We start from the raw sequence: 15,579 nt of genomic DNA, 5'->3' as shown, positions 1-15,579 counted from the left end.
CAGCACTGAAAATTAATTTGTGATAAGGTGACCTAGTAAAACAGTTAAAATATGCATAGTGTTACAGCATAAATTTTACTCTAATTTGTAAATTTGAAGCTCTTGCTGATTGAATCAGGAACTTAGCAGGACCAAATGAATCATTCTGGAAGCTCATACAATTTTTTTTCTACCACTGTGCTTAGTTTTTGAACTTTCTGAGTACTGTTTTTGGTTTATGTAGTGCCTGGAAGTCTGTGAGTTGTTCTGGAAAATTGTTTTGTCTTCCATGGTTATACGGTGCCCTGTAGTATAGAGTGGAGTTGCTGGTATAGCTTAATGCAACTTTTTATTTCTTCACTTAAATGATACACAATAAAGTTGAAATATATAATGATTATTGAACTGCTGGTATGTCATGATTACAAGGTTAGCATGTAAATTAGATGTCACCATTTTCTTCATATAATCCTCTAAAATACTGAATGGGGCTAAGATGGGCTTTGTAGTGGGCCTGAGAGGTCAGCAGACCCAGGCTTCAGTGGGTGAGGGGGGGAAGAAGGGAATACTGCTCAAATGCCCTTGATCAAGAAGTTTTTTTGCAGGATCTCTACTGATCTTAGCTGAGATAGAAGCAATGCCCAATAATTCCCCTCAGACATCTGCTGTTGGGCAGTGTTGGGACAGAATATTGGAAAAGATGACAAGTATGGCTGTTTGTTCTTAACTAGGTTCATATCTATGCTTAAATCAGCACCTTAATTTCATTTTAAAAATCTACTGTTGCAGTTTAAGCAAGACTGTGTTAGTGAGCAGCTGTGTTCTGGGTGCGTGTCAAGTTCTCAGTGGGCTAAAGGTAAATGATCTGTGTAATGTTTACCTGCGACATCATCACGTTAAATTACTTCGAATGTTACCTTCTTGTGATGTCAGCTGTACTCAGCAGAACGGGATACTAAATTTTAAATAAAAGATTCCTTATAGTGGTGTCTTCTTATAGTTTTCTTTTCCAAGTGTGGTTTGCTTTGTTGTTGTTAATGCATGTATCAATATAGCATATTATCTTTCTTTCAGGTTATGCAATGGTCTCTGCAAGATGGCATGTTCTTGAGTTGGAGCTTTTTAAGGCGAACATATGCTGGTACTTCAACTTTACTAAGCGGACTATAATTTCTTCTCTCACAACAACTACATAAGCAGACAAAATTGCAAAGATCTGCCCTGTGTCGAGTATGACAGCCACGACTCGTGGCTCTCCAGTAGGAGGGAATGATAGCCAGGGCCAGGCTCCTGATGGACAGTCCCAGCCTCCCCTACAGCAGAATCAGGTATGATACGAACAATCTAGTTGTTTAGAAGTACGGGGTTAGTTCTTTAGACATAGTGTTTCTGAAATATATTTGAACTGTGAATTTTGTATATTCCTGAAGAAGCCTAGTTACATTAGGTATTCTTTTTCAGTCTGGAAGTACAAAAAGAATTTAAGGGTTGAAGGCAGCATTCTTGGTGAAGTAGATGTTGTTAGGGAGCATTGTATTGCAAAAGGTGTTCCATTTTCAGGACATGGTATAGTTCTTTCAAGCATGTGTATCTGGGGTAAGAAGTTTTGTTGGAATGTTAGAAGGTTCCTCAGAACCATGTTGTTGACTCACCTGCCACAGGTTGGTAACGCTACTCCCTGTGAATTCTGTTTATGCTCAGTTCTGCCTAAAGCACTTTTTGAATGAAACAGCTTACGAGGAGGTCTCAAATGTTTAATATCGGCTTCAGCTAGGTTTCTGTTCATTGTAGTAAACTTTCTGAACCGCGGAATAGTCGGAGTTGGAAGGGACCTCTGGAGATCATGTCATCCAGCCCCCCTGCTCAAGGAGGGTCAACTAGAACAGGTTGCCCAGGACCATGTCTAGTCAGGTCTTGAATATCTTGAAGGATGGAGACTCCACAGACTCTTTAGGCAAGCTGTGCCAGTGTTCAACCACTCTCATAGTAAAGAAGGGTTTCCTTTATGTTCAGATGGAATTTCCTGTGTTTCAGTTTGTGCCTGTTGCCTCCATTAGGCACCACTCGGAAGAGTCTGGCCCAGTTGTGTTCACACGCTGCCATCAGCTTAGCCTGGCAAGAACAGCTTAGTTTAGAACAGCTTAGCATGTTTCTTGTGAACAGGCTTTCAGAAAGAAGCAAAAACTTCCAAATACACTGTGTCATAGTGTGGTGACTCTTTTTGTCAGGAAAAAATAGCAGAAAAGAATGTATTTTAAACTGCAACTAAATCCAGAAAAAAGCCACACGCTTTTAATTTACAGTGAAGATGGTATTTACTTGAATATCATAAGGTTTAATGGTTGTTCTCTCATGAGAATTAATTGTTCTTCTACAATATGTTAAAAATGTTTTTATGTTTTGGTCCCTATTTGTCTTACTGAATCTTACTGCTTCAATTTGAAACTTTTTTTGGTCTGTCGTCAGTCGGTACTATTTCTGTATGCACATAAGCTTGCAGCTACAAAATGCATTTGAACTGGTCCATCAAAATGGGTTTAACCTATCAGTGCGCTTTGAGGTTGTTTAGGAGACAGCTTCATAGATGTTTTACTCATTTTTGGAAAATCTTTTTACAAAGTGTTTTCATGGATTGCTCTTGATTCTTCTGTGCAATTGCTGAAGCTTGACTTTCTGTCTAAAACATCCATCCTTTCTTCAGAATGTTTGTAAAAATAGAGCATTTGTATAGTCTTTGTTTTCACCTCTCAATGGGTGGTCCACGGAAAGTAGAGGTCTCCTACAAAAAAAGCCACTTTCTTCTCCTTTCTAGGAAAGTAGCTTAATTTTTAACCTGTCAAGATCTAATGTGTATAGCAAGTCTAGTGTTTCTTTTTCTTTTTTTGTTGATAAATCTAAAATGCCATGATTTTATGTTGTATGGTGACAGATATTTTCTTCAAAGTTATTCTTTGAAATTTAATGTGAAGGAAAAATACCAAAACAAGTGGCATGCAAGTGCAGACCATTTTTTAATTAAAGTATTTTTCCCTACCAATTTTAGACATCTTCACCTGATTCTTCCAACGAGAATTCTCCAGCTACCCCGCCTGATGAGCAGGGCCAAGGGGATGCTCCACCTCAGCTTGAAGATGAGGAGCCTGCATTTCCACACACAGACCTGGCAAAGTTGGATGACATGATCAATAGGTACTTTCATACACTATGCTCTTTTTTTTTCCCCCTCAGATGTTAAGGATTATTTGTGCAAGTACCTTGATACGAGAAGCAGAATTTGTATGTCTTTGTTTCATTGGATTTCCAGAAATACTTTTGTTTAGTGGGTTAGAGTTGTAAAGAAAAAGAGGCACAGATCAGAATGCTTTTTTTTTATGTGTTTGAAAAGTAGAGTCCTCATCAGTTCATTTAAAAATGTATGTTTTCACTCTGTTTTAAAGCATTACATGTGGCCATGGATTCTTTATTTTAAGAAGCACAATTAAAATAGTGTTTTGTGTTTTTGTTTTGTTTTTTCCTTAATACAGGCCTCGATGGGTTGTTCCTGTGCTGCCGAAAGGGGAATTAGAAGTTCTTCTAGAAGCTGCTATTGACCTGAGTAAAAAAGGTAGGCTGAAAAGGCAATTAATGATTAGTAGACCAGTGTGTAAACTCTTTGCTGCTGAGAGTTCTTTTGAATCCCTGGTGGAGGTTTAAAAATGCTTATTTCTGTTACAACCCTGATCCTGAACGTTCTGTATCCTGAGGTAGCATGTAGAAGCTTCATAGATCAGAACCTTTAAAAACTGTCAATACAGTTAGAAATTAAGTGGAGGTTGAATACGCTTACAATAATAAAAATCAATCCTGTCCTACCTGTTTTCTCTATTCATTTTGATATCAGACCTAGTCTTTGTAACAAATATTATAGCAAAAAGAACTTTAAATTTTTAAAAACAAGTTACTAACCTAGCTTTCCAAATGTCTTGCCATAAACTTTTGTTCAAATCTGAAATATATATGCTTTTAAAATTCTATTTGTTCCTAATGTTCTCAAGCATGACTTATAGTAATTCTTGGAACTAGGACAATTCCTTCTCAGGTTTGTGCTTGCGTTCACTGAATTGTACTAGTCAGAGTGACAAATTTGTCATATGTTCTGTTATCTTGGTGTCGCAGGACTTGAATACCCCTGATGATTAAGAGTTCTTGAAAATCTGCCAAAGGTGCTTTGGAGTATGTGGCAAATGCAGTGTGTAGCCACTGTGCCCATGGGGCAGTTTGGGTTCCTCAGAGTTTATTAGCTCTGGGTCACCGTGCGTTCTGCAGGGTCTGAGCAGCCTTGCCGAGCTGCTGAAGGGTTTCTGTGCCGCCCTTCGTGAGGCTCCAGGTCAGAGGAGACTTCGCTGGCCCAGCACTGCACCAGGGCGTGGAGCCAGCGCAGCTCTGGGGTTGCAGCCACTCCAAGTTGTGCACTCAGGAGTCCTGGGAAGGAGCTGGGCAATTCTGCCTGGGGCTGCGGTGCTCCAGCCGTGTGCTGCTGAGTACCCCTCACATGCATCAGAACTTGTTCAGATAGGATTGCATCTGGGCTGATAGATTTTGTGGACCCAGAGTGCTTCTGCTCTTGTGTCAGGGTTAATCCACAGTCTGTTATTGCTGTACAATTTGTCTGGAGACTTGACTGTTCTTAGGTGCAGATTCAGAGGTCAAATGGCCCCGTTATTCCTCCTCCAACCCCCTCATTACAACTCCCATGTACTGAATGTTGCACATGACCTTTTCATTCCATATCCACTTTTTTCTCACTGCACAACCTACTTCCCCACCTTTCTCTAAATACTTAACACCTCAGAGCAGTATGCACTAACCTCTTTTTTTTTTTTTTTCCTTATCCTTTCTCTGCCTTCAAAATTTGGACAATAGAATAAAAATAGATGCTTGTGGTCTTACCTAAAGAATTAGTGATACTGAATCTGGTTTAAGCAGCAAATGCCAGGCGAAGTGTAGTTGCTGTTTCTCTTCACACTTTGCTTTGAATTGCTGCTGCCTCCTCTCCCATCCTGCTGTTTTTTAGGACTCTTGTACCTTGCTTTTGGTGATACTCTTGTCCTTGTAGACCAGTAGCCTTGGTTCTTTGAGTTTCTGCTGTTGCTTCAGCAATATGGAGCATTATGGGAGAAGGTAGAAGAAAAACAGTCCAAAATGAAGCACATACTTACGGGGTAACTGCATAGCCAGGAGTAACACATGTATCTTCTAAAGTTTCCCCATCTTCCATCTCTTTCAAAATCCAATGAAGTACAGAAAGGACAATGTATTTTGCAACATACTCTGTTTTAGGTTTTCCTGAAATGCGTTTGAAGGGTCTTGCTGGCTGTAGCTGGCCCACCTTTGTGTGAGCAGATTGTGCCAGAGGTATTTGAAAGTTTGAGAGAAATTTCAGGGCAGTGTAGTGGTACTCTAAGGAGCATTAAAATAAAACCACTTGAATGCCTGCTTAGTATCTCATTTGTATTCAAGAATTAAGTTCACTGTTACATTTAGGTTCAGAAAGGAATGTTTCCCCTAGGTCGGTGAACAGTCTGGATGCCCTCCATGCCCTCCCCTTTGTATAGGGTGAAGTTGTCATCTTTACATCCTCGAGGAATTAATCTAACAAAGTCCTTTTTTCTACTGCAAATACCCAAGTTTTAGGTAGCATCGGTCTCTCCTGCTCTCTTCTTGTGTCATGTCGTTGTGGTTTGTGGCCTCTTAATACTGGTCTTAACACTTGCTATATAGCGTAGGGATGCCTAACTGACCCAGACTGTGAGGTATGTATGAAAACGTGGTATTTTGATATTTGGCTACAGGATATATATCATGTACCTCTCGTAGTGACAAGAGGGAACTCTAGAGTAGTACTCAAGAAGGAGATGGCAGTGGCTCTCCAAAGGCTCTTGATTTACTTGAACTGCTTAAGAGCTGCACCCACCATAAGGCTACAGGCTCACAAGACGTCATAAGCTTTTGGGAAGCTTTGTGGTATGTAGTAACACGTAGAATAGTTGTATGAATCCTTTTGAAAGGAACTGTTGTACAGTTGCTTCTGACTATGAGAGACTGACTTGATAACTTAGGTCAGTTCTTCCCAAACCTGTAAACCTTACTGTCAGAAGGTCTCATTATTGAGTATATAGGTTTTTCTGGCAATACTTTCTGTGAGTCTGAATGCTTTTAAGTTCCATGAATGCTAAGATCTCCTGGTTGAACTTGCTCTGTAGAGACGCGGCAGGTTACGATTTTGTTGCTATAATGTGCCCAATGGCTTTCATTGTCTGCAGTGTGTACTCATACATGCTGAACATATTTTTCTTTCAATTTTTAGCACTATTTAAATTTTAAGTGAACTTTTGAAAGGGAAATGCAGCTTTCTTGTAATACTGGGGTTATAAATAACCCCAAAGTTTAATAATTACTAAAAGAGTTCAGAGGACTCTCCTTTTAAATTTAAAACTTGATATATGGTCAGCTGTGAACACCAGAGTATGCTTATCTCTTGTGCATTCACTTTACAGAGGTTTATGGCAGTCTTGGGGTCAAGCTATGTTGGGTCCTGTCAGCAAAACTACAGGAGTAGTTCTAGTTGTAGTGACAGACAAAAGGATGCTTATTTATTCTTGTGGATTAATTGTGTCTGGGAGACTGATCAGGTCTCACTTTCTCCTTCTTGCTCACTGAGTTTTACTGGTTGTAACCCTGTAAGAGAGAACATGAGTGCACGTATATATAAAGAGCAGAAGTTAAAGATTGTTCTTATTCTTGCTAGTCTAACTTTGAGTGTTAAAAGCATGAAAAAAAAAACCTATCAGATGTTTTTACTTAGACTTACGTAAGTTTGTCTTGGTCCAAGGTTCACTTTTTAAAACAATTCTGAAACTTTGTACACCAAAGGGTTGAAGTCCGAATCGCTACTTCTAGTGTTTAAAAATTCATGTAACAACTAATTACATTGCATATATAATAGATGTTTTTTTCCTTTTCTATTTTAAAATAGGCCTTGATGTTAAAAGTGAAGCATGCCAGCGATTTTTTCGAGATGGGTTAACAATATCTTTCACAAAAATCCTTACGGATGAGGCAGTGAGCGGCTGGAAGTTTGAGATTCATGTGAGTTTTTAAGTTGTATTTATGAAAAGCAGAGTAATTTAAATGAGGATAGAGACTGCAGAGGTCGAATGTCATATCCGAAAATCATCTCAACAGAGAACTGGGAGGAGAGCTCCCATACATGTGGCTCTTGGGGGGGGGGGGTTGGATTTCATCCTTCTATGACCACTTTCTCATCTTATGGTCTCTGGTGTTTTTGGAAGGAAATAAAACAGCAGCATATGGAGAAGAACTGAAATTTTGTATGTTCGGTAGTGCAGCTCTTGTTAAGTGGGCCGACAGCAGTCCACCTAGGTGTCTAGAGGCCTGCTTGTATTTATGTGCATTCTAGGGCATGAAGGCTTGTTTCTGATTTTTTTTTTTATTATTATTTTATTTATTTTTTTAGTAAAAGCTTTTAGCAACTTGGCTAACTTTTGAATGCATGTAACACCTGCTTGAATATGAAAACTATCTGTTGGACAGCTAGTCACAGGCCAAATTTGAAACTGTAAAGATAAGCAAATTAAAATCTGAGAGAAATATATGAAAATAGGAAAAAATTTAATAGTTCATTGGTGATTTATGCGTATCTCAATGAAAATTTTTTTTCCCTAAGTGAACTTTATTTTGAGCTGAAAACAGAGAAAAGTTTAAAGCCTTTATTGAGAGAAAGTACAGATGAAAAGTATTGTAAAAACTCTTTTGTGACTTTGCTTGACAGGTACAAATGGTACAGTTTTTATAGTTCATGTTATAATTCAGTCACCTGTCTTGTTGTTGTTTTTGTTTGGTTGTTTTTTTTCCTTTAATAGAGATGTATTATCAACAACACTCATCGCCTAGTGGAACTTTGTGTGGCCAAGCTGTCCCAAGATTGGTTTCCCCTTCTTGAACTTCTTGCCATGGCCTTAAATCCTCACTGCAAATTCCATCTATACAATGGTACACGTCCCTCTGAAACAGTTCCTGCAGGAGTCCAGCTTGCTGAAGATGAGCTTTATGCCCGTCCTCCTGACCCACGTTCACCAAAGGTATGCCACCTTCTTCAGATATTTATTTTTTAATGCATATTTTTGATTTTATTTGGAGTTATCTAATTACTCAGTAACCCTATAAAGGTGTTGTTAGAGGGAGGAAAAAAGAATATTTGATTCTGTATGTCACTGAAGTTTTGCTGCTTTTGACTCTTACCTGATTATGATTTAATCTGCCTTTCCCCTTCTGTCTAACTCTTCTCAGTCTTTGGTCCACAATCAAACTCTCACTGTCATGTGTTCAACTATGGTAAGCTGGCACAACTCCATTTGGAATGCCGTTCCTACTGTGTTAATTGGCTTGCTTATGTTTGACAGTTGATGGATTTACCTTCTTACTCAACATGATTTTATAGGTGACATACTTCTAAGGAGGGGGATTACCTGGTAAAAGCAACTTTCCTTCCTTCTTTTCGTAGCTCCCGATGATGGGAGAAACATTCTTGATGGAACATAGAATGCCAGTGTTGTTGTGTGTGGTTTTGTTTTGTTTTTTTTTTTTTTTTTTTTTTTTGATTTGTTGATTCTGTTTGGGTTCTTGGATCTGGATTTTTCAGAATCGTGTTCCCAATGGCATCAGTCTAATTCACTTAGCTCTTGAATTTGGGGTGGGTGTGGTCATTGGTTCTGTTTTTGTGTTTTTGTTTTGTGGAGCTGCTTGCTCTTGATAAGTGAGAATTGAAGACAGACTTGGAGCACATTGCATTGCTAAGCCTTTTTTATAAGACTGTTATTTGCTGTGTTACTGCTTTTATATGCAGCATTATCACTTCCTGGATCAGAAAGGATTATCAGAATCATCGTGCTTTCTGTAGTAACTTAGTAGAGCAACCTGGATCTGAAGTACAGGCATTTTTATTCTTATGTATTTGATAAATTTTCTTGAATAAGTGATGTGTACAGAATCTCTCCTATGACATGATAATGGGAAAGCTGATACTACCTATTTCAAGCTATTTTCTTAAAACTGAATATTTGGACTATAAAGACAAGTTATCTGTCAATTCTCTTGTCTTCTACCACTTTACCACTGTAAAGACTTAAAAAAAAAAAAAGTTTTGTTACTAGCAATTACTTAAAAGTATTTCTAGGTCATTATTTGTATTTAAAAAAAAAAAAAACACCCAGAAAATGACTGTTTATTATATTGCAGGGTTGGCTAGTAGATCTTATCAACAAGTTTGGCACATTAAATGGGTTTCAGATCTTGCATGATCGCTTCATGAGTGGATCAGCATTGAATGTTCAAATAATTGCAGCTCTCATCAAGTAAGTGTTTTTTTTTTTTTTTTTAATCACATATTTGGAAAAGTTGGGCTATGTTAGGTAAAATATGATATTAACGCAAAACTGGAAGTCTTTTCTTGAGGCACTTCTCTTCTTCCCACCACCACCAAAAGTAGAGCTATTTTTAATTATTTGTGTTTACCCTCAGCGTTTCATGTATTTGTAAAGTTCCTGGAATGAATTGCTCCTTACTATCTTTAAAAAAAAAAAAAAAAATTTACTGTGGCAGTGATCCACTCTTTCTTTCTTTTTAGGCCATTTGGACAGTGTTACGAATTTCTAACGCTACATACAGTGAAGAAATATTTCCTTCCAATTATAGAAATGGTTCCACAATTTTTAGAAAATTTAACAGATGATGAACTGAAAAAGGAAGCAAAGAACGAAGCCAAAAATGATGCTCTGTCAATGATAATCAAATCTCTAAAAAATTTAGCTTCAAGAGTTCCAGGACAAGAAGAAACTGTAAAAAACTTAGAAATATTTAGGTTAAAAATGATACTTAGGTAAGATGCTATTTCTAATGTATTATGGTACTTTTTACTTTTTTTTTTTCAGGCTTCTTATATTTAATTTCTCTTACAGATTGTTGCAAATTTCTTCTTTCAATGGTAAAATGAATGCACTAAATGAAGTTAACAAAGTAATATCCAGTGTGTCATATTATACCCATCGGCATGGTAATCCTGAAGAGGAAGAGTGGCTTACAGCAGAAAGAATGGCAGTAAGTTCTCCTCGTCACAGAAATTCGTTGAATAGACTTTTTCTTCTTATCCCTTTAACTGTTGAACTAGTTATATTTAATGATCCTGCACACACTGCTAATTTTCATGCCTCATCATGTAAACAATAGGTATCACATGTCATGGTAATAAGTCGCTTTCAAAGTAGTAGTCTTTTACAGAAAGATTGCTGTATTTGTTTCTAGGCTTCTGTTAAGAAATATTTTCAGTGCTGCTAAAAAATACTCTTTAAAAAAGGGATCGTTGAATAGAATGATATTGATACAGTATTAAAAAGGAAAAAAGAAAAAAAAGATGTGATTAATTAGCAACCTCAGTGCCACTGTACCTAAAAATTGAATGTTCACTTAAATAGGATTCTTTTCATTTTTTGCACTTCAAATAAAACTCTCTAATGGGAGTTCTAAGTGACTACTCTGCTTTTAACATTTGAGCATCTGAATTGTTGAGAAAAATAAAATTGATCTACGTTTGTTGGTACAAAAAGTTCTGGATGTCACATTTTGTGGTTTTTAAATATATAATTAGTGCATTTGCATATTTTAATACTATTTTATGCCTGAATGACTATATGAGGGAACTATTAAAATGAGCTTTTGTAAAGCTACAGCATGGTATACTGTAAAAACAACTCTCTCCTGATCTTCATGGAACTTAATTTTATTAAATTATTTTTTGCACTATTCTGCCTCAGCTTTGTGACTGACTACCTGGTGTGAGGTTTATAATCTGCAAAAGGACTGCTGCCAAGAAGGAATTATTGCAAAGTTTGACCTTTTCAAGCAATAGGAGGAAATAGGGGTCTCTCTTTTTACACATTCCCATAGTTTGGTATCTCAAACAAGACTGCTGATCTTAAATGAAAACATTTAGTTTTAAATATTTCATGAAATACTAGTTTGAATGTTATAGGTATGTAATCATGGACACTATGTTGGGAGGTATGATACTGTGTGTATTTGGGGTTTTTTTTGATGCTCAGAGCACATGCTGCTTTGCTTCAATCTGAACAAAGCAGTCAGATTACACAATGCCATGTACTTTATCAGTACGTACCATTGAAAAAGTTGCAGCTGATTTAAATATTGTAGTCAGTTTGATTCAGGTAACAGCATTGGGAGAAAAAAAAAGGCTGTAACTGAAGAAAAAAAACCAAAAAACTTTTTTCTCTTTTATGTTTCAGTGTTAGCTTATGCCCTCTTAATGTGATTGGACTGGTATACCAGTAGAGCTAGAAGTGTCTTAAAGTGTTTGTTTTTGGTATTAAATGATTGGGAATTGGATGAAAAAAGTTGTCCTTCTTGAAGAAAATAGCTAACTGTTCTTCCCGTTGGCTCTTGTTGTTTGAACGTTGTTCTGCTTTGAGTTCATGATTTTAACATGCCTGAAAAAAGTGCTCCACAATATATTACAATGACAAGCATATTGGGATATTTTTATTTATTTATTTATTTATTTATATTTTTTTTTAAAGAGGAGATGAAAGTCAGGGATAAATACCTTCCTCTTGTGCTGCATCTTTCTGACTTCTTGTAGATAGAATATTGTATATAAAAACATTAATCCGTAGCAGGCTGGAGTTTTGTTTTCAGCTTAAATCTAATCAATAGCACTGCAATAATTTGAGGTGAAACTACTTTCTTTTTATGTTCAGGAATGGATCCAGCAGAATAATATTTTATCGATTGTTTTGAGAGATAGTCTTCATCAGCCTCAGTATGTAGAGAAATTAGAGAAGATACTACGTTTTGTCATCAAAGAAAAAGCCCTCACTCTGCAGGATCTTGATAACATTTGGGCTGCGCAGGTAAAGAACTAAGCTGTTAATCTGCTTCTGAGCAGGAAGATCTTGTTCTATGTCATGTCTTGAAGTTTAAGTCACAAATAACTTCTGCATGAGCACAATTTTGGGATGGAAAGAACTGAATTTCATACAATAGAAGCTGTTTTAAGACTTGTGCTTCTTACTCTCAATGTCAGAAAAAAAGGAAGGAAAAATTGAAACCAAATGTCATTCTTTTGGGGGGTCCTGGGTCTCAGAATTGTCTTCTCAATGTGTTTAGTAAGTGATAACAGTACACAGTTTACTTGAATTAAGGTCTGTGATAATACTGTTTGTTTTCAGCTTATGGTGTGCAGACCTTTCCAGACTATGTTGTCAGAAGTCTGCAAAAACAAAACAAAACAAACTTTGAGAAGTTAGTTTGTTGTTAGGAGGCCTGAAAATGGGGACACCTGGGTAAGTTAGTTTAAGCCAAACTGTTCCAGTACCAGAAAACTGAACAATTAGTGCCACCGTTAAGAAAGGGGTAGTCTGCCCCAACAGTTGCAAAATCAATTTAGGAATAAATCTTTCATGCTCTCAAATATCTATCTTAGTTTGCTCGCTTCTTATGCTTTCAATAAGATAGTTGTCACAGTGCACTTGCTGCAGATTTGTCTCGCGTTTTCCATGTGAAAGTTGAAGTCTGTAGGCCCTGTTCAGGTAGGTGTTTTCACTGTTGCTTTGGCTATGGAATTAAAATAAGACATAACAGAAAAAGGAGGAGTATATGGAATGATTTGTGGCAACTTTGTTACTCCCTGCCTATAGCAGTTTTTAGATGTTCTTAGTAAGTAATGGCTTCTAAGAGCAGCTGGAGTGTGCAATTCAGTAGAGGGCAGTTGATTTACTGCATAGCTTTATGTAACAGTCAGGCTATTTTAGCTCTGACTCAGTGCAGTACTGATGTGGTTTTGCTTTCAGACTGGAGCCATTATGTTTCTGCCTCGTTTAGAGGGTAAGCACATACAAATTTACACTTGATGATATAGATATGCCCTGAGAAGTTCAGTATACAACTAGAACAGAAATAAGTAGTTTATGGGAAATAATAAAATCATGCTGCTGCAGGCTTTAGAAAGCATACATAAGTTTTATTGAAGCAGTTTACATTGTCTTACAAACCCAACGCTCACAAAATGAAAGTATTTTTGGTGCAAGGAATAATGCTCGAAAACTCTAAACCCAAGTATTAAATTGCAGCCTGTTGATTTTCAGGGAAGCATTTGGATGGAGGACAAGTGAAATTGCAGAGATAAATGTTGGGGTCTCATTACTTATGTTCTAGAGCGTTTAGCTAGAACAGGACACAGGCTTCCCTGCTTCCATACAGCAAACTCACAGTTCATGCACCAGATTCCTTACCTTCTCCTACTGTGCTTCCCCGCATCTCTGTTACCTATCTTGTTATGGAATGTTTGTACACTGCTTACTCTTACTCTGTCTGCACCCCCGGTGGCTCTGTGCATATTTCCTTTTGTTTCATTTCTGTTATGCTGCAGGTGCTCTTTCTGCCCTGTACGCGCTCATTCTTTCCTCTTGTGCAGGAAAATGTCTGAAAAGAGAAAAAAATACTGCGATAAGTTCTATAAAGTTGAGTGATACAACTGGTGTAGTTATTCCCTCTTTTATAATCTGACCCATAACGTGAAAATGAATGTTGTTACTTAAAAAGTAAAATAAATTTAGGACACATTAAAAAGAATTCCACCACGCAGCATACAAAAAAAAGCTGTTGGTTTCTTTTTCATTGTTTTCAAGGGAACAAGTGATGCTAGCTTTTGGAAGGAGATGAATTTCAGAACTCATGCATCTATTTTTAATGCTATATGAGATTAATTACATCAGAGTTTTTGTAGGTGTTTGTTTTGCATTGCTTTAGTCTTCACTTAAAGAATTTTTCTTACAGTGAATCAGCTGTTGATTCATTTGGTCCAACATTATTGTTTTTCAGTGTGGAGATGAACTATGAGATACATTTTCCGGCCTGGGAGTGCAGGAAAGATATTTTCTCCTCACCCAGGGTTAAAATTCAGTTGGCTGGTTTTCTTACTTGTCTTCATCCTTAAATGTTGAAATTGTAATATACCCCAAAACCTCATTTAAACTAGTATCTGATATAATAACCAAACATCTTACTATAGGTAGATTGATTGTTAGACTGTTTGTCAGTTTATAAGCTGCTGTTGGACTTTAGAATGCTGTCTGCCAGTAAGTCTATTTTGTTTTGGTTTTTGGTAATAGAACGCTTTAGTTGTGCATGAGTCCACTAGCACAAAGAAAATACTCCAAATTGAAATACTGGATATATTAAAAATCGGTTTCTGTCTTGAAACAGAGTGACATTCATTAAAGAAATGGATTTTGAGTTTTTTTGCAAAAAACTCCCTACATTAAATTGAAATTATTGATGTGTAGGTTAAAACACCCTGTTAGACTTTATCTTCTACTGCTCCAGTATGTTATTTTAAAAATTAAGTATTGTAACATTGCAGTCTTTGTTGTGTGTCTACGTATGCACATGTACACACTTAAATACGTATATAAGGTAAACTTAAATATTGCGACTTCCCAGCTAGTTGATGCTGTGAGAGCAGTTCTTGCTCGTCACCACAGACAATTGTCTTATGAAAATTACACTGGATGTTATACCACTTTTATTGGTATGGATTGCTACAGCTGTGTGGGGTTTTTTGTTTATTTGTTTGTTCTCTTGACAGGCAGGAAAACATGAAGCCATTGTAAAAAATGTACATGATCTCCTTGCAAAGTTAGCGTGGGATTTCTCTCCTGAACAGCTTGATCACCTGTTTGATTGTTTTAAGGTAACTTTGCATGTTTTGAGTATATTCACAATACGTTTTCTGAATGGATACAGAATTGTGACACTCTTTCAACATTTACTTTCCATTTATTTTAAATACAGGCAGTTTACTCAGGTTAAAGGTTTCTTTTTGTGTATAGCAACAGTCTAACTTTTAATATTAAGAAAATGCTAGATTCAGCTATACTTCACTGAGTATCCATTTTGAGATTTTCAGTTTAGTTCCTGTCTAAAGCAAAGGTAGTTTGCTGATTTCACTGGCAATTTTGTTTTCTGGTTTAATTGCTTTTTCAGAAAATGTACTTTCATTGAGGCCTGTGGTGTTGCTGAATGTCACTTGGTTAATTTGAATATTGAACTTTTCAAATAAAACCAGTTATTTATCTTGACTTGAAACGCAATGTAGAAAGAATTCAAGTGTTGATGGCTTATTTTCGGTATTTTCCTCCCAGTGTTAAAGTAGCTTTCGTTTAGTTTACCAGGTGTTGCTACTCTTTGTCTATATGTAGAAGAGGGAGATCAAGGACTTCCTTCCCCCTCCCCCAGTTTCCTCTATATCATGTAATAATTTTGCCCTGGTTAGCATATAGAATGAAACAGTCTTAGTAAGATGATGTCATATGTTTTTAAATACATAATTTGGTTGAAATCAGTGCACTGAATGATTTGTTTCTGAAAAATGGCTGATGTTAACATTTGTAGCTTCCATTAGCAGTACTATACGGCCTGTTTTCCTATTTCACTTTTAGAGGGCAGTCTACTACACTAGAAAACACAAGC

At 36.9% G+C, this 15,579-nt stretch overlaps 1 protein-coding gene across 2 annotated transcripts in view; it reads left to right on the top strand.

Moving 5' to 3' along the window:
- Nucleotides 1-15,579, top strand: part of USP9X (ubiquitin specific peptidase 9 X-linked) — a 110,905-nt gene that overhangs the window by 28,587 nt on the left and 66,739 nt on the right. For both annotated transcript variants that reach the window (XM_064497482.1, XM_064497474.1), the window contains exons 2-11: nt 1,054-1,307; nt 3,023-3,168; nt 3,504-3,583; nt 6,995-7,107; nt 7,902-8,120; nt 9,277-9,392; nt 9,665-9,916; nt 9,996-10,134; nt 11,808-11,960; nt 14,696-14,800. In XM_064497482.1, the coding sequence (XP_064353552.1) occupies nt 1,212-1,307; nt 3,023-3,168; nt 3,504-3,583; nt 6,995-7,107; nt 7,902-8,120; nt 9,277-9,392; nt 9,665-9,916; nt 9,996-10,134; nt 11,808-11,960; nt 14,696-14,800 (1,419 nt within the window). In that variant the 5' untranslated portion in view covers nt 1,054-1,211. The remainder of the gene's footprint in view (nt 1-1,053; nt 1,308-3,022; nt 3,169-3,503; nt 3,584-6,994; nt 7,108-7,901; nt 8,121-9,276; nt 9,393-9,664; nt 9,917-9,995; nt 10,135-11,807; nt 11,961-14,695; nt 14,801-15,579) is intronic.

Source organism: Dromaius novaehollandiae, chromosome 1, assembly GCF_036370855.1.
Source record: "Dromaius novaehollandiae isolate bDroNov1 chromosome 1, bDroNov1.hap1, whole genome shotgun sequence".
NCBI classification, from domain to species: domain Eukaryota; kingdom Metazoa; phylum Chordata; class Aves; order Casuariiformes; family Dromaiidae; genus Dromaius; species Dromaius novaehollandiae.
Note: the sequence above shows the minus strand (reverse complement) of the source record. Positions and strands in the feature narration are given on the sequence as shown.